Genomic DNA, 27,241 nt, shown 5'->3' with positions numbered 1-27,241 from the left:
CCATTGACTGTAACCATTTGCATGTGGTCATCTAGCCATTTCCTTATGCATCTAACAGTCCATCCGTCATACCCATACCTCTCCAATTTAGCAGCAAGAATGTTGTGGGGGACCATATCAAATGACTTAGGTTAGCTCTGCCAAAGAAGTGCCCATTGCCTGTCACTGCGTGCAATCACAGGACTGCCACACAAAAGGCCTGTGACCAAGATGCAAGAGCAATCCTTCCTTACAGCAACGCAGGGTCTCAGAGAGAGAGTGTGGAATTTAAAAGAGAACGGCTCCAGAAAGACCAAGCGCTGGTGAACCCCAGCAGTGGTGCTGTGCCAGGACTCTTTTCCCCTCCACCTCTGCACACAGGCACTGCCACTGCAGCACCAGAAGAAGTCTCAGAAAAAGGACCTCAGATGAAGAAGTCGCTGCAGGGTCTTTTTGTTTTTTTAAATGCACAGAGAACATGGCTCTTATTTCAACAGTCTTTCCAAAAGTCTCTGGGTAACACTAGAAAGGTAGATAAGGAATTAGAAATGGTATGAAGAATGACATTAATTTCTGCACAACACTATCACATGTAAAACAGAGCAAAAAACCCTCCACCACACCACCAAAACCTCCAGAAGACAGGCTGAGCCTGTAATGAGCTACACTATGAGCGATATGCATAAGAAAATGGACAGTTTACTGCTTCAGAAAAGCATCCAGTCATCAGTTTCCACACTGCATCCTTGAGCTCCTTGTTCCTCATGCTGTAGATGAGGGGATTCACTGCTGGAGGCACCACCGAGTACAGAACTGCCACCACCATATCCAGCAATGGGGAGGAGATAGAGGGAGGCTTCAGGTAGGCAAACATGGCAGTGCTTAGAAAAAGCGAGACCACGGCCAGGTGAGGGAGGCACATGGAAAAGGCCTTGTGCCGTCCCTGCTCAGAGGGGATCCTCAGCACGGCCCTGAAGATCTGCACGTAGGACACCACAATGAAAACAAAACATGCAAATGCTGCTAAGAGACTAACCACAATAAGCCCAACTTCCCTGAGGTAGGAGTCGGAGCAGGAGAGCTTGAGGATCCGGGGGATTTCACAGAAGAACTGGTCCACAGCATTGCCTTGGCAGAGGGGGAGTGAAAATGTATTGGCAGACTGCAGCAGAGAATTGAGAAAGCCACTGCCCCAGGCAGCTGCTGCCATGTGGACACAAGCTCTGCTGCCCAGGAGGGTCCCATAGTGCAGGGGTTTGCAGATGGCAACGTAGCGGTCATAGGACATGATGGTGAGGAGACAAAACTCTGCTGCCATCAGAAAGACAAACAGAAAGACCTGGGCAGCACATCCCTGGTAGGAGATGGCCATGGTGTTCCAGAGGGAATTGGCCATGGCTTTGGGGAGAATGATGGAGATGGAGCCCAGGTCAAGGAGGGAGAGGTTGAGGAGGAAGAAGTACATGGGGGTGTGGAGGTGGTGGTTGCAGGCCACGGTGGTGATGATGAGGCCATTGCCCAGGAGGGCAGCCAGATAGATGCCCAGGAAGAGCCAGAAGTACACGAGCTGCAGCTCCCGTGTGTGTGCGAATGCCAAGAGGATGAATTCAGTGATGGAGCTGGCGTTGGACATTTGCTGCTTCTGGGCATGGGAACCTGTCCAAGGAGGAAAAGGCAGTGAGAAGTTAAGGCAGAGTTCTTTGAGCAAAACCTACTCCAGTTCTCATGGAAACTCTCCAGGCTTCCTTGCCCCTTTCAGGTAGACCTTTGTCATGTTGCTTTTATGAGCTCTGCATGGTGTTGGCAGAGGGTGCCACTGGGAGCAGGGAGCTCTGCTGTGGACTCTTGAAGTGTCACTCCTGCCCTACAGCAACCGGTAAACAGGAACACAGAGTCATCTCAGATTAAATCCACCTCTGATGCCAGTGAACTTTTCAGCATTGTTGTTCTCATTTCACCCAACAGCAGAGCAGAGCTGTGGGGATTTTGGTTTGTGTATTTTGTTCTAGTTGCCTCACCGAAACCAAGGAGTGTTTTTAAGGTAGAAAGCTTTGGCATTCCTGTTGCACTCCAGGTGAAACCTTGTGGGTGCTGACAGGCAAAGGAAGCTCCCTGGGCAGGCTGAGTGCTCATCCTGGCAGGCGGCAGAGTCCCTGCCCTGGCACACAGCCCCCTGGGGTGCAGGGACCCTCCTCTGAACGACAGCCCTGCACACCCTGGCTGCACAACTGGCTTCACAGCCCTGCAGCCATCCCCAGGAGAAGGCAGCCATCATGCCCTGTCCTTCTGACCGTGCAGCAGGGAAGCCCTGCCCTGGAGTATGTCCTCCGTCTTCACACCAGGGAAGCCAAGACAGACATCCTGACAGGTCCTAGCAGTCATGGGATGTGCCAGCTCTGGAAGACCTGTCCAGGATACTCATCTGCATTGCCCTGCTGCCAGAGACTTACTGTGTCAAATGCTGTGAAGATTTCTCTGGGAACAAGCTCAACTCTGTCCTCCCACCCCAGACTGCCTTGAACCTCTCTCTGCCTCACTCCTCTCCCCTCGGTGCCTGTGGGCAGTGCCCTCAGCCCTGCTGCACTTTGTAGAGGAGCCACTCCTGGGCAGAGCTGTCTCTCAGCAGTGCTGCCCACTTGCCATGAGCTCCCTGCATCCCAGGAGCCTGGGCCACCTGAGCAACAGAGGACCAGCCCAAGGCAGCACTTTCTCCACCCCCTCAGGCCTCCCTCCAGGTGTCCCTGGGGCTCCAGGGCAACCTACTGTGAAACAAGCTGAATATTTCCTCCCTCAGCTGGGGAGAGACACTTCTTTCCTGCAGTGTCATTTCTCCTATCTGAGGCAGAGTTAGGTCTAAAAATCACCTTTGTTGTCTTATCATTAGGCAGGACACCCAGACAAAGACAGGCAGGGATCTTCTTTACTCCTGCTGAGGGAAGGGATTCAGCTGAGTCAATCGAGGCATCTCATCCTGCGTTTCTATTGTTAGCGCTGGAAGGGGACTGAGCTCCCTCCCTTGCCTGTCACAAACCCACAGGACGTGGGATTCCTCTTGCCTCAGTTCAGGCAATAGGGTTAAATAGGCACCTGCATGTGAGTTCCTTGTCTCAGCTCCCATGGTAATTGCTGAAGATGTAGGTCAGGAGTTGGCTGTTCAGGTGAAATAGCTGGTGATGTTTGAGGTACCAGAGGTTGTCCAAGGCATGTGCAACACAGCTGCACCTGTCCCTATTTACTATTTCCTTGGCAGCCTGCGCTGCCATCTGACCAAATACTGTCCTGTATCACAGGGAGAGCTATGTTTCTCTGTCTTTTCCATCAGCTGGCTTGACTAGATCTCCATTGACTATAATGGCGGTTTTCATCCCCATATTGCCTAATCACATCCTGGACAGTTACTCTTTTTAATGTCCAAATTGAGGCCTGTAGTGTTGTATGAGATGTCAAGGCTCTCACACAGAACTACATGCGGCTGGCAGGTACAGCACAGGAAAGCCATCCTCATTCAGAGCAAGAGTGTGACAGATGCCCCGGACAGCACTGCAGACAGGTTCGGTGCCTTTGTGCAAGCCACTGACAGCCACCACTGCACTGTGGCAGGGTCTGTCCCTTCTCTATCCAGCAGATGTAGGACAGTCCAGGAACACAAGGCACATCACACTGGGCTCTCCACTTGGGTGCCTACATTCTCAGACTGCTGGTTTTGCTCTGCATCAACCTCAATCAAGGTTGCTCATCAACCTTGCTCTGCATCACCCTCTTGATGATACAGCCAAGGAACAGACCAACAGTTTTCACAGTGGGCCTGTCAGCAGCACCTTGTCATTCATGGAGATCACCTTCACGTCCACTGAGGGCCCTCAGGGGCAGCAGAGATACCACTGAAGTAAACCCATTTCTTTCCAGGGCTGCGTTTCCCAGCCCTGTTTCTCTCTGTCCCTGCAACAGCAGGGTTTGCTCACTCTCTTGGCATCCAGTTTCAACCTTATTTTTCCATCTGCTGTCCACTCTGGCATGTCTCTGCTCTGAAGCAAAGCCTTTGCACACGTGCGGTCTTGGATGCGTGGTACCAGGTTTTCCCAAGACAAGTCAGAGCTTGGCCTGGTGCTGCACCTGAGGTGCTACAGCCCAAATGTGCACCGATGCCCCCAGCCAGGGGCATAGCCAGGACGAGCTGGAGCCTGTGCTTTTTGACATCGATGGAGTAACTGCCAAGGCGTGGTAGAACAAGTCACACAGCTTGGGGTGCTGCAATGGATGGGTACAGGCTTTTCAGGACAGACAGGCTGGAAGGATCAGGAGTGGGGTTTCTCTCAAAGTGAAGAAGCTACTTGGATGTATGGAGCTCCTCTATGGGGCCAGTGAAAGCTCTGGTGAGTCCTTGTGAGTGAGGATCAGAGGAGGGGCCAGTAAAAGTGACATTGTGGTGGGAGATGAGGAACCCACGGTCAGGGTGGAGAAGTGGGCATAGTCTTTTCTAAGCACCCCAAGGAAGTCTCTGGATGGAGAAGCCTGGGCCTCACTGGGGATTTTGATGACCCTGGCATTTTCTGGAAGGGGAGCAGAGCAGCATGCAAACAGTCCAGGCAGTTTCTGGAGTTTCTTGGGACAACTTCTGAGCATAGCTGCCAGATGGGCCAACAAAGATAATGCAAACCTGGATCTGGTACTTGCCAGCAAGGAAGAGCTTGTCCGAGATGTGAAGATCATTGTAAGTCTTGGTTGTCATCACCCTGAAATATTGGGGTCCCAGTTCCTGAGGTCAATGGGGAAGGAAAACAGGAGACTGCAGATGCTGGATGTTAGAAGAGCAGACTTTGGCCTATGCTGGGGAGTTCTAGCAGGGATCCAATGGTCAGCAGCACTGAATGGCAGCAGAGCTCAGTACAGCTGGTCTTCAAGGCCAGCATCCTCCAAGCATAGCAATGGTCTATAACAAATGTTGGTTGAAAGTTGAAAGTAAATTCAAGGGCACCATAATGAGCTGTTACTACTTCAGGGACAGTGAAAGAAGCAGCAAAGATAATATGGAATCACTCCCAAGTTTAGTAAGAGCAGGTGTAGATTGATCTGAGATATTTAGTGTGCTCTTTGACTCAGTTATCACCAGCAAGGTCTCCCAGGCCTTTGTGCCTCAAGGCAGGAGTCTGGATGAAAACAGCCAATGGTGGATGGGAATCAAATCAGGGGCTACTTGAGCAAACTCAAACGTTACCAGTCAGAAGGGACTGGATGTATATATCTGTATTTAAATAGAGGGAGAAAAAGTGCTATCAGCTTGCTGGTCCATGTCCATGGCCTATGAAAAAATAACGAGAATTTACAGACGAGCATCAAAGTTCTGAAAATGAAGGCTTCTTATACACTTATCACACTGAGGTCTTTTCTGCCTACGTTTCAACTTCTGCTTAACATCTTCATTCAAGGGTTGATACAGTTGCCCACACAGAGGTGGCGAGGATACGTGGGAGTACCCGACGCCCCAACATGGTACTAGGAAATGTGACCCAGGGCTGATGGGAGCATTTCTGGAGCAGGAGCTGGCGGACAGGCAGGGTAGGCCAAAGCATCTCAGTTGAGACAACTGATATCTCTCCTTTGAGTAGAAAAGGAAGCACTGGAGGAGGATGAGAAATGAGTGCGTCTAGATGCTGCGGAGTCTACAAAGAACATGCTCCTGTAATGCAGATATGTTGGGATTAATGCAGATTTGGCTATTCAAAAGAGAGCATTCCATTCACGTTGTCTCTTTGCTTCCCTCTGTGAATTGAGGGAGCTTGACTGCAGCGTGTGACTCGCTGTGTGCAAAGATTGAATATGGACAAACAGAGTCCGAGGCAGGGAGTGCTTTGGCAGTTCTTGGGATCCATGCTTGATGCAAAAATGTGCTTTCTATTGGTCTAAGGCTATCCACTGTGGAGAGTGGACTTCAGAGGAGGTAAAGTGGACTTAATATACAGCAGAGGAGTGTATTTTATTTTTATTGAACCATGCCTGCCTTTGGTTTTGTTTTTTTGGCAATTAAGAAACATCCTTCTGTGTCTCGGTGCAGCTCATTCCCCAAATAAAACAGGTGGGAACTGGTGACAATGCGCTGAAACATGGAGCTACAGACTGTAGTGGAGAAAGGTCAGATTTGAGCAAAGGTGCCATAGATCCCAGGTGCCTGACGAGAGACATGTAGAGTTGGAGGTAGGGACAAAGATTGCCCATAGAGTGTCTGACATACAGGGTCTTGACTTGTCTATGTATTCAGTCTTGACTATGTTTGGTTTCAATACCATTTGGAGATTGCTGATATCACTCAACGTGTAAGCAGACGAATGAAGAAAAGCAGAAGAAATGCCTTCTTATTGTTTTTGATTACTGAAATCTTTTCACTTCTGAAATGTCTCTAATTAACCACATAAGAACTGAGGAATTAAGAAAATTATGCCCAGAGACTTGTCTCATTAGGGAATTTTGCATGTTAATGAGCCCTCTGGTGCCAAGTTCCTGAACTGCAGATACTGAAAGTGCAATGAACCGGCCTCTAGCGAAGTAAAAGTCAGCAGCAAACCTCCAGATTTCTGAGGGTGTTAGCAGTCCCCACTGAGAGCCATCACTGAAGAGACCATGGAGGGAATGAGCAGAAAAATGTCCTGCTGTTGCCCCCATAATCCAAGGGCAAATGGTTAGCAACCTGCTACACCACTTAGACAAGAACAAGCCTATGGGGCTGGATGGGATCCATCCAAGGGGAAAAGGTTAGTGACCTGCTACACCACGTAGGCACACACAAGTCTATGGGGCCGGATGGGATCCACCCAAGGGTACTGAGGGAGCTGGCGGAAGGGCTCACCAAGCCACTTTCAAACATTTATCAGCAGTCCTGGCTACCTAGGGAGGTCCCAGTTGACTGGAGGTTAGCAAATGTGATGCCCATCCACAAGAAGGGCCAGAAGGAGGATCCAGGGAACTACAGGCCTGCCAGTCTGACCTCAGTGCCCAGAAAGGTTGTGGAGCAGATCATCATTCTATGATCTTGAGTGCCATTCCACAGTACGTACAGGGCAACCGGGGGATCAGGCCCAGTCAGCGTGGCTTTATGACAGGCAGGTCCTGCTTGACTAACCTGATCTCCTTCTGTGACAAGATGACCCACTTAGTGGATGAGGGAAAGCCTGTGGATGTTGTTTCCCTGGACTTTAGTAAAGCCTTTGACACTGTTTCCCACAGCATTCTCCTGGAGAAACTCGCTGCTCATGGCTTGGACAGGTGTACTCCTCACTGGGTAACAAACTGGCTGGATGACCAGGCCCAAAGAGCTGTGGTGGATGGAGTTCAATCCAGTTGGCGGCCGGTCACAAGTGGTGTTCCCCAGGGCTCAATATTGGGGCCGGTTCTGTTTAATATCTTTATCAATGATATGGACAAGGGGATTGAGTGCACCCTCGGTAAGTTTGCAGATGACACTAAGTCCATAAAATCATAGAATGCTTTGGGATGGAAGGGACCTTTGAAGGTCATCTAGTCCATCCCCCCTGCAATGAGCAGGGACATCTACAACTAGATCAGGTTGCTCAGAGCCCTGTCCAGCCTGGCCTTGAATGTTTCCAGGATGGGGCATCTACCACCTCTCTGGGCAACCCGTTCCAGTGTTTCACCACCCTCATTGTAAAAAATTTCTTCCTTAGATCTAGTCTGAATCTACCCTCTTGCAATTTAAAACCATTACCCCTTGTCCTATCGCAACAGGCCCTGCTAAAGAGTCTGTCCCCATCTTTCTTATAAGCCCCCTTATATTGAAATACTATAAGCCCCCTTAGTATTGAAAGGCCACAATACGGTCTCCCTGCAGCCTTCTCTTCTCCAGGCTGAACAACCCCAGCTCTTTCAGCCTTTCCTCATAGCAGAGGTGTTCCATCCCTCTCATCATTTGCGTGGCACTCTTCTGGACCCGCTCCAACAGGTCCATGTCCTTCCTGTGCTGAGGACTCCAGAGCTGGAGGCAGTGCCCCATGTGGGGTCTTACCAGAGCAGAGCAGAGGGGGAGAATCACCTCCCTCGACCTGCTGGCCACGCTTCTTTTGATGCAGCCCAGGAGACACTTGGCTTTCTGTGCTGCGAGAGCACATTGCAGGCTCATGTCCAGCTTTTCATCTACCAGTACCCCCAACTCCTTCTCCTCAGGGCTTCTGTCAATCCCTTCATCCCCCAGCTTGTACTGATACCAGGGATTGCCCCGACCCAGGTGCACGACCCTGCGCTTGGCCTTGTTGAACCTCATGAGGTTCACACAGGCCTATTTCTGTAGCTTCTCCAGGTCCCTCTGGATGGCATTCCCTCCCTCAGGCATGTCAACTGCACCACTCAGCTTGGTGTCATCCGCAAAATCACTGAGGGTGCACTCAATCCTGCTGTCTATGTCATTGATGAAGATATTGAACAGCACAGGCCCCCGTACGGACCCCTGAGGGACACCACGTGTCACTGTTCTCAATCTGGACATCGAGCCATTGACCACTACCCTCTGGATGCGACCCTCCTGTCAATTCCTTATCCACCAAACATCTCACTCATCAAATCCATACCCTTCCAATTTAGAGAGAAGGATATTGTGGGGGACCATGTCAAAGGCCTTAGAGAAGTCCAGATAGATCACATCCATAGCTCTTCCCTTGTCCACGGATGTAGTTACTCCATCATAGAAGGCCACTAGGTTGGTCAGGCAGGACTTGCCCTGGGTGAAGCCATGCTGACTGTCCCGAATCACCTCCCTTTCCTCCATGTGCCTTAGCATAGCTTCTAGGAGGATCTGCTCCATGATCTTCCGAGGCACAGAGGTGAGGCTGACAGGTTGGTAGTTCCCAGGGTCCTCCTTTCTACCCTTTTTAAAAATGGCTGCAATAGTTCCCTTTTTCCAGTCCCCAGGGACTTCACCTGACTGCCATGGCTTTTCAAATATCAGGGAGAGTGGCTTAGCAACTACATCAGCCAATTCCCTCAGGACTCTGGGATGCAAGTTGGGCAGGAGTGTTGATCTGCTGGAGGGTAGGAAGGCTCTGCAGAGGGATCTGGACAGGCTGGATTGATGGGCCAAGGCCAACTGTATGAGGTTCAACAAGGCTCAGTGCCGGGTCCTGGGCTTGGGTCACAACAACCCCATGCAACGCTATAGTCTTGGGGAAGAGTGGCTGGAGAGCTGCCTGGCGGAAAAGGATCTGGGGGTGTTGGTCGACAGCCGCCTGAACATGAGCCAGCAGTGTGCTCAGGTGGCCAAGAAGGCCACTGGCACCCTGGCTTGTATCAGAATTAGAGTGGCCAGCAGGACTAGGGGAGTGATCGTACCCCTGTACTGGGCACTGATGAGGCCGTGCCTTGAATCCTGTGTTCAGTTTTGGGCGCCTCACTACAAGAAGGACATTGAGGTGCTGGAGCGTGTCCAAAGAAGAGTAATGAAGCTGGTGAAGGGTCTAGAGAACAAGTCTTATGAGGAGTGGCTGAGGGAACTGGTTTTGTTAAGTCTACAGAAAAGGAGGCTGAGGGGAGACCTTGTCGCTCTCTACAACTAACTAAAAGGAGGTTGCAGTGGGTTGGGTGTCAGTCTCTTTTCCCAAGTAACAAGTGATAGGATGAGAGAAAATGGCGTCAAGTTGTGTCAGGGGAACTTTAGGTTGTATATTAGGAAAAACTTCTTCACCAAAAGGGTTGTGAAGCATTGGAACAGGCTGCCCAGGGAAGGGCATGTAGGCATGGCACATAGGGACATGGTTTAGTGATGGACTTGGCAGTGTTAGGTTAACAGTTGGACTCATTGATCTTAAAGGCCTTTTCCAAGCTAAATGATTCTGTGATTCTATGATTCTCCTTTTTGCCCATCCCTCTGGCCTGTCAATGTCCTTTGGGATGGCAGCCTTGCCCTCCAGTGTCATGTCAGCTCTCCTCAATATGGTTTCATCTGCAAACGCTATGAAAAAGAGCTCTCTCATCTCCTCCAGGTCATTAAAAACATGTGAAACAGGGTAGGTGGTGGGACAGACTCTTGCAGGACCCTTCTAGCTAGATGCCTCCAGGCAGAGTACCACACATTGACCGCATCCCTCTGAGCCTGACCAGCCGTCTCATTCTTTTCCCCTCTACTTATGCACCCATGCAGGCCATAATATCCTAACGTGGGCACAAGAATATTGTGAGGGATGATGCTGAACTCTTCACTGACTTGCAGGTTAAAAGACAGCCACTCTTCTCCTGCTGTCCAGCAATCCTGCCCTTTCATCCCGGAAAGCAAAGAGGATGGCAAGACACAAGCTACCCTGGGGAAAACCAGTCACCTTCATTTTCAGACACCCAGAAATGGGGTCTGAATGGACACACTCAGACACACTCACACGCAGCCTTGAGTTTTCCTGCTCATCCCTTGGGTGTTTTTGAAAGGTGCATGCAATGGTTGGGGGCTGCCAGTCATCAGGGAGTGCCCCCAGCCTCCATGACCTTATAAAGATGGTGGAGAGTGTCATCGCTGTGAGACTGGCTTGCCCTCTCAGCTCCCTGGGATGCCACCTCTCCTTTCCCATAGACTGGCAAGGATTGCATTTGCTCAAGTGCCCCCTGACTTGATCCACATCCACCACTGCTTGATCTCCTCCAGAACCCCACCCTGAGTCACAGAGGCCTGAGAGACCTTGCTGGGGAAGACTGAGGCAAAGAGGATAACAGAGACTCTCATATTTACCTACACCTCCTCTTAGAAAACTCAGCAGTGGCCACACAGTATCTTTGTTTCTTCTTTAACAGTTCCAGAAGTAGTAAACACGCAGATGGTGCCCTTGAATTGCCTTTCAAGTTTAGATTGTGTTGCGATCTGGACTATTGCTGAGCTTGGAGGATGCTGTCCTTGAAGACCAGCCGTACTGAGCTTTGCCACCATGTCACAGCTCTGTCTCCCACAGTATCGGCTCCAGCTCGTCCTGTCTGTGCCCCTGTCTGAGGGCACTGGTGCACATTTGTGCTGAAGCACCCCAGCTCTGGCAGCAGGCAAGCTCCTACTTGCCATAAGGAAACCTGTTACCCAGTGTCCAGGACCCTGTATGTGCAAAGGCTTTGCTTCAGAGCAGAGACACGGCATGGACAGAAGAATTCTGAATGTCTTTCTATTCCTAGGACCACAAACTCAGAAAGAAATGCCTAAATTCACCCAACTGAAGACATTCCCCAGCTTGCAGAAATTAGATCCCTGCCTGTCACCTGCCAGGTGTCCTGTCTAATGATGGAAAAACAAAAGGTGATTCTCATGGCCAACTCTTTTCCCAAGAGGAGAACTGCCACTGCTGGAAAGTAGTGTCTCTCCCCAGCTGAGGGAGGGAACATCAGTGATGCCTTCAGCCTGTTTCACAGCAGGTTCCCCTGGAGCCCCAGAGACATCTGGAGGGAGCCCAGAGAGGGCAGAGATAGTGTTGCCTTGGGCTGGTCCTCTGCTGCTGAGCTGGGCTGGGCTCCTGGGACAGAGGGAGCTCGTGGGAAGTGGGCAGCACTGCAGAGAGAAAAGCTCTGCCCAGGAGCAGCAGCTCTGCAAAGCGCAGCAGGGCTGAGGGCACTGCCTGCAGGCATGGAGGGGACATGAGTGAGGCAGAGACAAGTTAAAGGCAGGCATGAGTGGGAAGATGGCCGAGAACTCACTGGGGGAGAGATCTTCAAAGCCCTCTACATGGTAAGTCTCTGGATGCAGGGCAACGTACCTTGTGTTCCTGGAGAGATGTCCAAAAACTGGCACATCCCACAGCCTATGAGATCTTTCAGGAGGACTCTCACAGTTTCTCTATTGGAGAGGAGGAGGATGTGCTCCAGAGCAGGGCTTCCCTGCTGCACCATCAGAGGGACGGGGCATGGCTGCTGCCTTCTCCCAGGGACAGACACAAGGTGTGAATCTCGGTGTGCAGCCAGGGGTGCCCGGGGCTGTCCTTCGGAGCAGGGTCCCTGCACCCCAGGGGGCTGTGATCCAGGGCAGGGACTCTGCTGCCTGCCAGGGTCAGCACTCAGCATGCCTGGGGAGCTCCTCACGGTGTTGTGGGGAGAAGCTGTGCAAGGAGTGACCCCTGGCCAGGCAGGGTTCTTCTGCTGTTGAGAGGGTGCTGCATGGGACAACGCTGCTCTCAGATCCAGCTCATGCCCAGGTCATTTCCAAGGGGACTTTTCATGAGTACAGTCAGGGTTTCCTGCTTGAGTCTGTGCTTTCCTGAATCTATGCTTCCACTTTTCTCTGGCTTGGCTTGGTGGGACTGGAAACTCAGCTGTGCAGGTTAGAGAAGGGGCTGAGACTCCTAAACCATCACCTTGGGGTCTACTAGGAAGCTCAGCAAGTACCTTCACCCCCCACCAGCCTAGAGCTAAAACTGGTATCACCTTTCCAGTTTCATCAGTGTTTGCGTGACCAGCATGCTCGTTGGCCCCTGCACACACACACAGAGGCTGCAGGGCAGAGCTGGGCACACAGGGGCTGGGATAGGGTCTGGGAGCACTGGCAGGGAAGAGATGTGGGGCCAGAGAAACAGATCCCAGCAGGGACAGCACAGGCAGTAGAGACATGGGCAGGGAGAGAGGGAAATGCTAAGGGAAACCCTGCTGCAGAGGAGATATGGGTGCCTGCCAGCCATGCCCTGCAGTACAGATGCCTTCCCTGAGCAACACCCTTCTTGTCTCCTCTCCCACCTAGCAAAGCCCTCAGCCAGCCCATGGCATCTAGGGTGTTAGTCACCTCCTCGTCCATCTGCCAGCAGGAGAGATCAAGTGCATTTCCCACTGACCAGGGGCTGAAGGTCATTGCCCTGTGTTATCAGCATCTGGGAAGGGCTCTGCAGTGCTGGGTAAGGGAAAGGCTTTCCTGAGTGTCCCTCTGCCTCTCCATTGCCTCCCTCAGCTGCTCTTGGTGTTGATGTCAGGATCTCTGAGAATAATAGTTATAGCTGAGTCAGGCACGGATCTTGTGGGTCCTCCCATTCAGATGTGTTTAAGGCAATGAGGTGTCCAGCTTTCCTCTAACCTGTGAAGCTCTGGGCAATGCAGTCTGTGAGGCTAGGAAATGAGCTGATTTTCCCTTAATCAGATGCCATCATTAGCACACTTGGCTACCTCCTTGGGGTGTCCTTCCAAACTGCCAGATGCCTTCCAGGATGCACAATGAGCCATGTGTGTCTTTGGCTAGAAATGGGGTGCTAAGACCTTGGGAAACGGGAAGACATTTAGTGGTCTGCAGTGGATGCCTTTGCTCTCAGCACTGTCTGGTGACTTTTCAGGAAAACGTAGGATTGTGATCACCCTCCATCTCAGAAAGGTGCAAGCACTGGGCAGCTGGGAACAACACGGAGGGACAGACCATCACCCCTCACTCTTCACTAAACCATAGGCAATCCTCTTGTCTTGTAGGACTCACTCTGTTGTCCCTGAGTGCAGCAGAAATGCTGAGGGTTTCTGACACGCAAACACGCTCCCCAGGGGAGAATGAGGGGAGATGTAAAAATAACCTCTCAAACTGCCTTCTGCCATCCCCGTTGCTTAGCGCTGGCAGTGCAGATGCAGACAAGCTCTTCTGTTTCGGGAGCAGTTTCATCTGATAAAGTCAAAAACTAGCACTGGCTCCTGCCCCCACCGTTCCCATGAACTCACTGCTGTAGAGCAGGGCTGACTCCTCAGCCATCAGCGGGCACAGGACGCGCTCCTCACCACACACTGAACCAGCACCAACCAGAGTTCCAGCCACAGAGCTGAAGGAAGGTCTCCTAGAAAGGCAAAAGGGTGGGTGTGTGCAGCAGGGGAGGATTTATGGGAAATGGCTTTGATTTTGCTCAGAGAAGTCTCCCGTATAGTCTCACCACCTTTTCCTCCTTAGACAGTGCCGCATGCCCAGAAGCAGTAAATGTCCAACGCCAGCTCCATCACTGAATTCCTCCTCCTGGCATTCGCACGCACACGGGAGCTGCAGCTCGTGCACTTCTGGCTCTTCCTGGGCATCTACCTGGCTGCCCTCCTGGGCAACGGCCTCATCATCACCGCCATAGCCTGCGATCACTGCCTCCACACCCCCATGTACTTCCTCCTCCTCAACCTCGCCCTCCTCGACCTGGGCTCCATTTCCTCCACTGTCCCCAAAGCCATGGCCAATTCCCTGTGGGACACCAGGGCCATCTCCTACCAGGGATGTGCTGCCCAAGTTTTTCTGTTTGTCTTTTTGATGTCGGCAGAGTTTTCTATTCTCACCATCATGTCCTATGACCGCTACGTTGCCATCTGCAAACCCCTCCACTACAGGACCCTCCTGGGCAGTAGAGCTTGTGTCCACATGGCAGCAGCTGCCTGGGGCGGTGGTTTCCTCTATGCTGTGCTGCACACGGCCAATACATTTTCAATACCGCTCTGCCAAGGCAATGCCATGGACCAGTTCTTCTGTGAAATCCCCCAGATCCTCAAGCTCTCCTGCTCCGACTCCTACCTCAGGGAAGTTGGGCTTATTGTGGTTAGTCTCTTAGCAGCATTTGCATGTTTTGTTTTCATTGTGCTCTCCTATGTGCAGATCTTCAGGGCCGTGCTGAGGATCCCCTCTGAGCAGGGACGCCACAAAGCCTTTTCCACGTGCCTCCCTCACCTGGCCGTGGTCTCCCTGTGTCTAAGCACTGGCATGTTTGCCTACCTGAAGCCCCTCTCTATCTCCTCCCCATCGCTGGATCTGGTGGTGGCAGTTCTGTACTCAGTGGTGCCTCCAGCAGTGAACCCCCTCATCTACAGCATGAGGAACAAGGAGCTCAAGGATGCAGTGTGGAAAGTGATGACTGGATGCTTTTCTGAAGCAGTAAACTGTCCATTTTCTCATGCATATCGCTCATAGTGTAGCTCATTACAGGCTCAGCCTGTCTTCTGGAGGTTTTGGTGGTGGTGGTGGAGGGGTTTTTGCTCTGTTTTACCTATGATAATGTTGTGCACAAAGAAATGTCATTCTTCATACCATTTCTAATTCCTTATCTACCTTTCTAGTGTTACCCAGAGACTTTTGGAAAGACTGTTGAAATAAGAGCCATGTTCTCTGTGCATTTAAAAAAATAAAGGACCCTGCAGCGACTTCTTTATCTGAGATCCTTTTTCGGATACTTCTGGTGCCGCAGTGGCAGTGCCTGTGTGCAGAGATGGAGGGGAAAAGAGTCCTGGGCACAGCAGCACTGCCAGGGAGCACCAGCGCTTGGTCTTTCTGGAGCCGTTCTCTTTTAAATTCCACACTCTCTCTCTGAGACCCTGCGTTGCTGTAAGGAAGGATTGCTCTTGCAGCTTGATTACAGGCCTTTTGTGTGGCAGTCCTGTGACTGCACGCAGTGACAGGCAATGGGCACTTCTTTGGCAGAGCTAACCTAAGTCATTTGATATGGTCCCCCACAACATTCTTGCTGCTAAATTGGAGAGGTATGGGTTTGATGGATGGACAGTTAGATGGATAAGGAAATGGCTAGATGACCGCATGCAAATAGTTACAGTCAATGGCTCAATGCCTAAGTCGAAAACAATAATGAGGGGTGTCCCTCAAGGGTCCATACTGGGACCAGTACTTTTTAGTATCTTCATCAATGACAGAGAGAGTGGGATTGAGTGCACCCTCAGCAAGTTTGCAGAGGACACCAAGCTGCATGGGACAGCTGATTCACTTGAGGGGAGGGATGCCATCCAGAGGGACCTGGACAGGCTTCAGGTCCGTGCAAACCTCATGAAGTTCAACAAGGCCAAGTGCAAGGCCATTCACGTGGGTCGGGGCAATCCCCACTGTCAGTAAAGACTGGGCGGTGAATGGATTGAGAGCAGCCCTGCAGAGAAAGACTTCGGGATATTGGTGGGTGAAAAGTTGGACATGGGCCAGTAATGTGCTCTTGCAGCCCAGAAAGCCAGCTGTATGCTGGGCGGCCTAAATAAAAGCATGGCCAACAGGTTGAGGGAGGTGATTCTCCCCCTCTAGTCTTGTGAGACCCCAGCTGGAGCACTGTGTCCAGCTCTGTATTCCCAAGGACAAGAAAGACATGGACCTGTTGGAGCGGGTCCAGAGGAGAGCCACGAAAATGATCTGAGGGCTGAAACACCTCTCCTAAGAAGAGAGGCTGAGAGAGTTAGGGTTGTTCAGCCTGGAGAAGAGAAGGGTCTGGGGAGACCTCCTTGTGACCTTTCAATATATAAAAAGGGCTTATAGGAAAGATGGAGAGAGAATTTTTATGAAGGCCTGTAGTGACAGGACAAGGGGCAATGGTTTTAAACTGAAGGAGGTTAGGTTTAGATTGGACATAGGGAAGAAATTTTTTTATGATGAGGGTGGTGAGACAAGGTGACCTGCTTAGTGGATGAGGGGAAGGCTGTGGATGTTGTCTACTTGGACGTTAGTAAGGCCTTTGACACTGTTTCCCACAGCATTCTCCTGGAGAAGCTGGCTGCTCACGGCTTGGATGGGTGCACTCTGCGCTGGGTTAAAAACTGGCTGGACGGCCAAGCCCAGAGAGTGGTGGTTAACGGAGTCAAATCCAGTTGGCAGCCGGTCACGAGTGGTGTTCCCCAGGGCTCAGTACTGGGGCCGATCCTGTTCAATATCTTCATTGATGATCTGGATGGTCTGGATTGATTGCACCCTCAGTAAGTCTGCAGAGAACACCAAGTTGGGCGAGCGTGTTGATCTGCTGGAGGGCAGGAAGGCCCTACAGAGGGATCTGGACAGGCTGATCGATGGGCCGAGGCCAACTGTATGAGGTTTAACAAGGCTCAGGGCCAAGTCCTGCACTTGGGTCACAACAACCCCATGCAATGCTACAGGCTTGGGGAGGAGCGGCTGGAGAGCTGCCTGGCGGAAAAGGACCTGGGGGTGTTGGTTGACAGCTGGCTGAACATGAGCCAGCAGTGAGCTCAGGCGGCCAAGAGGGCCAATGGCATCCCGGCTTGTATCAGGAATAATATGGCCAGCAGGACCAGGGAGGTGATAGTGCCCCTGTACTTGGCATTGGTAAGGACGCACCTCGAGTATTCTGTTCAGTTCTGGGCCCCTCACTACAAGAAGGACATCGAGGTACTAGAGCTTGTCCAAAGAAGGACAACAAAGTTGGTGAAAGGTCTAGGGAACAAGTAGTACGAGGAGCAGCTGAGGGAACTGGGGTTGTTTAGTCTGGAGAAGAGGAGGCTGAGGGGAGACCTTATTGCTTTCTACAACTACCTGAAAGGAGGTTGTAGCAAGGTGGGGGGCGGTCTCCTCTCCCCAGTAACAAGCGAGAGGACAAGAGGAAACGGCCTCAAGCTGCGCCACGGGAAGTTTAGGTTGGATATTAGGAAAAAATTCTTCACTGAAAGGGTAGTCAGGCATTGGAACAGGCTGCCCAGGGAAGTGGTTGAGTCTCCATCCCTGGAGGTATTTAAAAGATGGGTAGACGTGGTGCTTAAGCATATGGTTTAGTGGTGGACTTGGCAGTGCTAGGTTAACGGTTGGACTCGATGATCTTCAGGGTCTTTTCCAACCTTAACAATTCTATGATTCTATTGTTCTATGATTCTATGACAGTGAAAGAGGTTTCCTAAAGAAGTTGTGGCTGCCCCATCCCTGGAAGTGTGCAAAGTCAGGCTGGATGAGGCTTTGAGATATCTGATCTAGTGGAAGATGTCTTTGCCCATGGAAGTCTGTTTGGACTAGATGATCTTTAAAGGTGCCTTCTAAGCCAAAATGTTCTTTGATTCTATGGGATGAGACTAAAGACATGGGGTGTGTGTGGTGAGATGAACCTGAGCGAGCACAAATGCCATCAGCTATTCTTGGGGTTGCTGTCAAGGTCTGTGGGAAAGACAGTGTCTTGAGGTCACTTCACATTGAGAGGAATGTCCCCTGGGAAACCACCTGAATGCAGCACTGGGATGTGCTGCCTTGGCCCGAGGTTCCTGTGTCCATTCCTCATGCCTTGGGGCATCTCAAAAGCGTGCAAAGCAAGCTGATACACTGCAGCGCTTAGGTGCTTCCCAGCCTCTGGGAGTGGCAACAGGAGGCCAGGGAGGCACTACAGCTGTTGCAATTCACTGCCTCTACATCTGCAAAGGAAGGATTCCTGTCTCTGAACACCTATGTGTGTATGAGGAGTGCATGAGGCCAGCTCAGATGTGGACACCTGACAGACCCCTGAACTTTCTGTGTGTTACTCCAGGAACAACTCCCACTGTCCCAGTGAGATCCATCTCACCTGCCTCAGATAGGTTCATTGCAAATGTTCCTGGTCTTCTACATTACCCTTCCTGGCCTTTCTGGCCTGTGCCTTCAAATACACAGTATGAAAGACGCTCGCCTGTGGAGTATCTCACCTGTGCAGTCAGAAGTATTCCTGCTAACATGAGCAGCATTACCATCTAGACAGCGGCATTTCTCACCTTTCAGAAGGCACAGAGCACATCTGGGGAGTACGAATACACTCAGAGGCACACACACCTTCATGTTTCACCTCTCTGAAGTTCCTCCACAATTCCTTTAAGTAACTAGCATAGAACAAGAAATGTTCTTCCTCCTAGGTGTCCTGCCAGGAGAGAGGGGACAGGAAGGACATAAAACCTTCAATGGAGAAAGGGGAAGGGGACAATCAAAGCTCATCAACGGAGTTACCTGTACTGCAAATAGGGAATATCCCTAAGCCTTAGAGAAATCCTCCTCTCCCTCATAACCTGCCCTGTGACTGGTGTTGGGAACACCCTCATCATTGTGCTGGTGGTGGACAACTTGAAGACTTGCTATAGCTCCACCACCACGCCCCTGACCTGACCACACTGCTGACTGGACTGGACACACCACCATCTCTGCTGACAGCGGTGTTAGTAGTACTTGCTGCACCTTTTGCATGTACTGAGTGTTTCCTGCTGGTGGCCACATCCTACGATCAGTACTGGGCTGTGTGCCACCTGCTTCTCTCTGCAAGACTCATGGCCTGGAAGGTCTCTTTTGAGAAGGCAGCTACACCTTGGCTAGGGGGGTTTCTCTCATCTACAATAGTCACTTCATTCTTGTCCCAAATACAGGTCTGTGGCCCCAGTGCAGTGCACCACTTCTGTGATTTCACTGGAGCTCTCCTGCAGTGACACCAGGACACTTATGCTCTTTGCTCTCGTAACCTGCTTTTTAGATCTGGGCCCCCCCTTCCTCTTCAGAGGGGCATCCTGTGCGTGCACCAGAGCTGCCACCCTGGGACAGCTCTCCCACCCAGCCTGGACAGGTGGGAGGCCTTCTCCACCTGCTGCTCTCACCTCACTCGTGAAACTGTTTTCTACAGCATCCTCATCCTTGTCTGTCAGATGCCCAGAAAAGCCCTCCCGAGATAGCTGGACAAAGCCCTTTTGCTACACCGTCCTCAGGCCCCTGCTCAATCCCCTCATCTGCAGCCTGAGGATCAGAAAGTTTGGAGGGGAGTGGGACACCGAGAGAAGTGCTCAGAAAAGCTGTGGGCTGCACAAAGAGCCAATTGGAGTTGTGGGCCTGCTGGGAGCAATGACTTCTGGTTCTCTTCTGAACAGGCCCAGAAAACCCAGACAGGTGTGTGCTGTGTCCTGGGCACTCTCGTGGAAGTGTGAGATGTGGAGAAGGTTTCTGGTGCAGAGAGGTGCAAGTGGGGCTGGCTGGTTTCATTGTGAGACCTCTGTAAAACGCCTTGTAAAGGCAAGAGCCATCAGAGAGGTTGCATAGCTGGACTTTAGCAAGGCCTTAACATGGCCTCCCATAGTCTCCTTCTAGCCAGATTGGTGATATCTGGACTAAAGAAGTAGACGATGAGGTGGACGCGGAGGATGACTGCACGATCCGTCTCAGATGTCACCACTGGCACAGAGTCCTCCTTGCAGCCAGTCATTATCGGCACCTCTCTGTTACCAGCACTTGGGCCAACACTGGTTGAACATCTTATTATGTCCCTGTACGATGGGATGGAGCTCACCTTCAGCTCCCTTGGCAAGCTGAGAGGAACTCTGGAGCTACCTCATTTAGTTCACCCTGCCTCGAGCAGGGGTGTTGGGAAAGATGACATTCAAATATCTTCCAACCTGAGTTATTCTAGTATTCAGTGAATCTTCCTCTTGGAGAGCTTTTTGATGACAGAATAAGCAGAGGAAGGAGAAAAGATAGAAAGGAAGAAGCAGAGACATAGAGGGTTCCAACAGAAATAGAGTAGTTCTTCTGAGCAATGTTTCTCCATTTGAATGATTGGTAAGAAAATTTATTTTGATAAGTGGCTGCATAAAACTGCCTGCACACAGCAAGGGAGCATAATCAGCTTGCCAGTATGTGCCCTTCCCGCTGTTAATAAAAATGGATGAAAAAAATATTGAAAATTCATAAAAAGCTAGCCATGCTGGAAATGAAGACTTCCTCAGCTATTACATTGAGTTCTTTTCTGCAGAGGTTTCAACTTTTTCCTAAAAAATTACATTCAGGGCTCGATTAAGTCGTCCACAAAGAGGTGGCCACTGCCCTATGTAGCTGAAGTACCCATATGGAAAATGTGTCACAGGACATATAGGAGGCTTCTGCAGCATGAGGTGGTAGGCAAGCGGGTACCTTGGGGTGGTGGAAGGCATCACCTGCCTTCCAGGCTGTTGGGTAGGCTGTGAAGAGGCCTCTCCGGCACAGCAGCACACTGTGTCCCCTTGGATGCTGGCTGTGATGTCATTTCTGACCAGGCAGCAGTGGGGAGAGAGATACTCTGAGGTCTTGAAAGCCATCACAATGCTCCCCCCAACAAGATGAAAGATGTGGGGAGGTCAGGGGTAGCTGGGACAAGATTTGGTGGAGCAAAGAGAGGTTTGGCCAATAGAGATGAAAGATTTTGAAGAGGAAAGATCTGTTTGGGTAATTTTGATGCCACCGTGATACTGACTGAGAAAACATTCATGTTAGGCATCTACCCTATTTCTAGCCAGTAAGCTTAAGCCCTAACCCTACCCCTACCCCTAAATGGCACCCTTCCCCCTGACAGGAATCCACTACTCCAATCCCTAACCTCAAACATTACCTCTAAACCAAAGCCCCAAACCCATGAACACTTACCCTCACCGTATTACTCACTCTAATTCCTAGCCTTTATCCAGAACACTAAAATGCTAGCCTTGACCCTAACCCTCACAACAGCCCTACACAAAACCCTAATCCACAAAGCGAGCCCATGCCCTGACACTAACTAGACACCCTCCCCCTGAGCCCAACAGGACTGAGGTCTTTGTCCTCTTGACTATGGCAGCAGCCTCTGCCACTGATGCCTGCCGCAAAATTTCATTTTGAGGCTCTGGACTTTGTTTCTTCCTCATCCCTGCTTGGGGAGGCCGGGAGGTGTTGCACAGTTTTTCTGCACTTGGCATTGCTCATCCTCACATCCCACTGCCCCCAGGAAGAGCCCTGAGCCAGACGTGAGGGACAGGATCTGCCTTCCCAGGGCCTGCAGGCTAGGACTTGGCCTTGCTGCTTCATCAAACCAGCCAAGGGTTTTCTCAGCATTACAGCCCCCTGCACAGTGCCTTTGCCTACCTGCAATCACAGCCTCCAGTTTGCTGCTCTAACGAGTCCTTGGGGAGGCTTTGTCAGTAATGGCCCTCAGTGGGGCCAATCAATGCTTCAAGGTTTTGCTTCTGCCTTTGACTTCTTGAGAGGTTTGTTCAGTCTCCTCTCAGTATCTAAGGTTCATGGACACAGGGCCAACTACAGCATGGGGGCTCATTAAAATACAGAAAGCCCTAAAGAGCTATTTCTCTTCCTGTAATTTTCTTCAACTCTTCAAGACTCGTACAGCTAATTGTAGAGCCATTTCATAGTGTAGTTAAGGAGGAAGATTTCCAAGTGCACCTAATCAAAATCCTTTTTTTAAAGGTTATATTTTATTCATTTCAGTTGAGAGCAGAGGTGATAGCAGCATTCTCCAATTGATATGGATGCAGAGGGTCTCCTCGGGAGGTCTGGACAGCTAGGAAAAGCAGTCCCTTGAGGTCTGGCACTGTAGTGACAACCTTGCCCCTTGCTTCCTGCCTTCCTCAACCTCACCATTTCTCTCACTGGCCACCTGGGATTTACATCAATTTCCTGACATCAGACTTCACTGACCTCTGGGAGCTGAATGTTACAGCTCCATTGCACCATCTCCCACCTGATCTCCTTAGACAACTGGCTGCACACAGGCACAGAAGGATTCTTCCTGTTGGCCAGCAAAGAAAATTAAACTTAATAAAGCTTCATAAACAATAAAATACACTCCTTGAGCATATGCTAAATACAAGCTACCTGTAATGAGGTTGCCTTTCTACAAGGGATAATCTTATGAGAAATGTTTTTGATACAGAAAGGTAGAGATAAACATAATTAAAGAACTGGCTAAACAGACACTTGTCCTGCTGAAGGACAGGCAAGCTTTTAGTCCCTGAAGCTCAAAGCAGCAGCACAGGTGAGAAGGATCTGAATGAACAATGAGTAAGGGCAGGAGAAAACTGGAGATTAATGGAAAAGGGCTGTTGTCTGCACAACCTGCTGAAAAGATGACTTTAGAAATGCTCATCGTACCCGGACAGGTGAAAATACAGGAAAGATTAGAGAAATTAAATACAGAACACCATCCAGCATTTATCCACTCGATCCAGTGTGACCAGGCAGCAAAAGCGGCCAGCAGTGTCCTGAAGTGCATAAAGGGAACCCTCGCCGAAAGTGCGAGGGAAGAGATTGTCTCCCCCTGCTCGTCACTCGTTAGGCCACCTGTAAGCAACTGTGTCCATTTTTGGGCCTCCATTTCAAGTGGACTGGGTCTGGTTGGGATGGGGTTAACTTCCTTCAGAGCAGCCCATATGGTGCTATGTTTTGCACTTGTGCCTAAACCAGCGTTGATAACACACCCGTGTTTTGGCTGTTACCGAACCGTGTTTGCACAGCGTCAAGGTCTTCTCTGGTTAAACCTGAGAGGCAGCTAAACCCCGCACAGCCGTTCGCTCATTCCCCTGCAGTGGGATGAGGGAGAGAATTGAAAACAAAAGGTAAAACTCGTGGGTTGAGATAAAGGCAATTTAGTAGGACAGAAAAGAAAGGGAAAAGAATAACAATGCTAAAAGAATATACAAAAGAAGTGATGCTGTCCAATGCCCATCCAGTTCCTGAGCAGCGGACCCTCGGCCAGCTTTTCTGCCAGCTTTATATGCTGAGCATGACATCATATGGTACAGAATATCCCTTTGGTCAGCTGGGGTCAGCTGTCCCAGCTGTGTCCCCTCACAACTTCTGTTCCCCTCCCAATGTACTCGCTGGTGGGGCAGTGTGAGAAGTATTACGTAGCAATTAACATCATCGAATTCAAACCATTGGCTCTTCTCACCCAAAATCAAATCCCCTGGAGCTACATATTGGAATTCCCCATCCTCCTGCATCACCCACCAAGTGCACCCAGGTCCTTGAGTAAAAGCAATCCCATGAATGGGTTTGCCTTTGCCCGAGGCAGGAATAACCCAGACTGTCTTCCCCAGCATATTTTTTATGTGGACTAGAGGGACTTTATCCCCCTCTACAGTACGTAAAAGTTTTGATTGGGCATGGCCAACTCAATTGGCGGTTCCCCTACTGTTGACTAAGCAGGTGGCCAGTGGGATGAGGGAGAGAATCGAAAACAAAAGGTAAAACTCATGGGCTGAGATAAAGGCAATTTAATGGGACAGAAAAGAAAGGGAAAAGAATAACAATGATAAAAGAATATACAAAATAATTGATGTCCAGTGCAATTGCTCACCACCTCCTGACTGATGCCCAGCCAGTTCCTGAGCAGCGGACCCCTGGCCAGCTTTTCCCCCAGCTTTATATGCTGAGCATAATGTCATAGAGTATGGAATATCCCTTTGGTCACTTGGGGTCAGCTGGTGGTTGGTGCAAAATCGCTTCTTGTGCACCATTGTGGCAGCAATTGGCACCTGTTGTTCTTTGACCTTCAGCAACCCCACAATAGAAAGGTCCTTCAAGAGACCGGGCAAGGTGGACAGCTGTTTAATTTCCTCCCTTGCCAAGGCAGCTATGCCAAAAGCCCACTGGTACCCTTTTGGGTCCTTGAAATACCCTCTCCTGAGGTAGTCTATGCCAAGGATGCACAGAGCCTCTGGGCCAGACACAATGGCGTCCTTTGCCGCTCATTCCCAGTTCGACTCACTTCAGCTTCCAATATAGTCAGCTGCTGGGATCCCCCTGTCACTCCAGAAATCCAGATTGGTTCTGCCTCTTTATGGCTTGATGGCATTAGGCTACACTCTGCACCAGTGTCCACTAGAGCCTTATTCTCCTGTGGGTCTGATGTGCCAGGCCAACGAATCCATGCAGTCCAGTACACCCAGCTGTCCCTTTCCTCTATCTAGATGGAGGCAGGGCCTCTCTAGTCCTGGTCATAGCATTCGTTACTCACTTCTAAATGTGAAGGTGGTACTCGAAGTACAGTAATGGCTTCAGTATGAAGCTTAAATAGCAGATAAAGCTCAAGGCTAGTGTTTCAATAACAAATATCTGAGGAAAAACATCACTAATCACTGCAGAGCACAGCAAGCTGCAAAACCCAACACCAATCTTTAACATGTACACAGAAAAAAGAGCATGGTGCAGATCAGATAAACTAAGATCGAGAACAGATGAATCAATGTCTTGACCTGCAGCTGTTAACAGATATAAATTCCCTAGTAAACTCTGGTTAATCTGTTATAATCTCAAACCCTTCATGCCCCATGTTGGGTGCCAGAAAGGACTGTCATGGTTTAGCCCCAGTCAGCAAGCAAGCACGACACAGCCACTCACTCACCCTCCCCACTCTGGTGGGCTGGGGCAGAGAATTGGAGGAGCAAAAGTAAGAAAACCCATGGGTTGAGATAAGAACAGTTTAATAATTGAAATATAATAATAATAATAATAATAATAATAATAATAATAATAATAATAATAATAATAAAATTTGCAATGAAAAGGAAAACAATGAGAGAGAGAGTGAGAAACAAAACCCATGAAAAACAAGTGATGAAATTGCTCACCAGCCACTGACCAATGCCCAGCCAGTCTCTGAGCAGAAATCCCTGCCCCTGGACAACTCCCCCCAGTTTCTATACTGAGCATGATGTCACATGGTATGGAATAGCCCTTTGGCCAGTTTGGATCAGCAGTGGTCGCTGCTCGGGAACAGGCTGGGCATCATTGGTGGGTGGTGAGCAGAACTGTCTTTATCTCAACCCTCAAGTTTTACTTTTTATTCCCTCTTCTCTCCCCCATCCAACTGAGGAGGGAAGAGGGTGAGCTAGCAGCTGTGTGGTGCGTAGTTGCCAACTGGGGTTAAACCATGACATCAGGAAAAGACTCCTGGCCCCGGGGATCCTCAGGCTGCTCCGGCTGCCCAAGCAATAGAAAAGCCTGCCTGAGCTGGTGCATTCAGAAATAGATTTTTCTTTGCCATTTATAACCCTCTGGAAGTAGAAAGTATCTTCTTTGCTCTTCTCCAGGCATGTCCCTGCCCCCAGAGAGCCTTTCACCAGGGAAGTTTGTCCATGCTGGCCTGACCTGCCGCTCCTACCCCCTCCCTGTGCTCTCCACAGGGCCCCAAGCTGTTGGTACGGCTCTGCAGAGCGACCGGGCCGTGGTGCCTGAAAGCCATGGGGTGATGTCCCAGGCAGATCCCTGTTGATCATTCACCATCTCCAGAGGAACTGGGCACCCACAGGTGAAGGCTCAGCCCAGGCCCATTCTCTAACACATTGCCCCATGCCCTCCTCTCCCCATTCCATGGAGAAGCCAAGCAAAGCAGCATGGCATTGTGGGGGCAATTTCTTCAGCCTGACCCCAGCTTTGGCAGAAGAGCCCAACCTCCAGACACCAGCACTGAGGAAATCCCCTTTTATTCCAGAGATGCGACATGGGAGGCGAGCTGTACCATTGTGCCAGCCACATGTGAACAGGCCTCTGGGTCAGACAGGCTGGGTTCAGGCCTCTGGTGAAGTGGAGTGGATGCAGGCATGGACAGACATGGTTATCACAGGCAAAATGCCCAAAGCACAGGAGGTTCCAGACATGAATTTGAAATCACTTCTGAAGAGACACGAGCAGGTTAATGCTGCTGAAAAGAGCTGATTGAATCAGCTTCTTCAATGTGTCTTTAAGCTCCTGGTTCCTCATGCTGTAGATAAGGGGGTTCACTGCTGGAGGCACCACTGAGTACAGAACTGCCACTACCATATCCAGCAATGGGGAGGAGATGGAGGGAGGCTTCAGGTAGGCAAACATGGCAGTGCTGATAAAGAGGGAGACCACGGCCAGGTGAGGGAGGCATGTGGAAAAGGCCTTGTGCTGTCCCTGCTCAGAAGGGATCTTCAGCACAGCCCTGAAGATCTGCACATAGGACACCACAATGAAAACAAAACAGCCAAATTCCACAAAGAGACTAACCACAATAACCCAGACTTCCCTGAGGTAGGCATCTGAGCAGGAGAGCTTGAGGATGTGGGGGATTTCACAGAAGAACTGGTCCACAGCATTGCCTTGGCACAGTGGGAGTGAAAATGTATTGGCCATGTGCAGCAGAAAAGTGAGTAAACCACCGCCCCAGGCAGCTGCTGCCATGTGGACACAAGCTCTGCTGCCCAGGAGGGTCCCGTAGTGCAGGGGTTTGCAGATGGCAACATAGCGGTCGTAGGACATGATGGTGAGAATAGAAAACTCTGCTGCCATCATAAAAACAAACAGAAAGAGCTGCGCAGCACATCCCTGGTAGGAGATGGCCCTGGTGTCCCACAGGGAATTGAGCATGGCTTTGGGAACAGTGGTGGAAATGGAGCCCAGCTCGAGCAGGGCGAGGTTGAGGAGGAAGAAATACATCGGGGTGTGCAGGTGGTGGTTGCAGGCTACGGCGGTGATGATGAGGCCGTTGCCCAGGAGGGCAGCCAGGTAGATGCCCAGGAAGAGCCAGAAGTGCAAGAGCTGCAGCTCCCGTGTGTCTGTGAATGCCAGGAGGAGGAACTCGGTGATGGAGCTGCCATTGGACATTTGCTGCCTCTGGGCATGGGGACCCGTGCAAGGAGGAAAAGTCATTGACAAGTTAGGGGAGACTTTTCTGAGCAAAACTGAAAGCCATTTCCTACAGACCCTCCCCTTGCTGCACACACACACACAGACACACACAGAGAGACACATTTTCCTTTTCTAGGAGACCTTCCTTCAGCTCCATGGGTGAAGCTGTGGTTTGGTGCTGGTTGAATGTGCTGTGAGGAGCTGGGCCTCTGC

The 27,241-nt window shown here is 50.6% G+C and overlaps 1 protein-coding gene across 1 annotated transcript; it reads right to left on the bottom strand.

Annotated features, from left to right (window-relative positions):
* Positions 1-646: 646 nt before the first annotated feature.
* On the bottom strand, positions 647-27,004 carry LOC309604188 (olfactory receptor 14A16-like; the record flags this gene model as incomplete). Its single annotated transcript, XM_082339120.1, has 2 exons — positions 647-1,474; positions 26,867-27,004. 2 exons carry the CDS (start codon positions 27,002-27,004, stop codon positions 647-649), a joined length of 966 nt encoding a protein of 321 aa, XP_082195246.1.
* Between the last annotated feature and the right edge of the window lie 237 nt (positions 27,005-27,241).

The sequence above is a fragment of the Platalea leucorodia genome (genome assembly GCF_965183815.1).
Source record: "Platalea leucorodia genome assembly, contig: HAP1_HAP1_SCAFFOLD_440, whole genome shotgun sequence".
In the NCBI taxonomy this organism is placed as follows: Eukaryota; Metazoa; Chordata; class Aves; order Pelecaniformes; family Threskiornithidae; genus Platalea; species Platalea leucorodia.
This window is presented reverse-complemented; position numbering and strand designations above follow the sequence as displayed.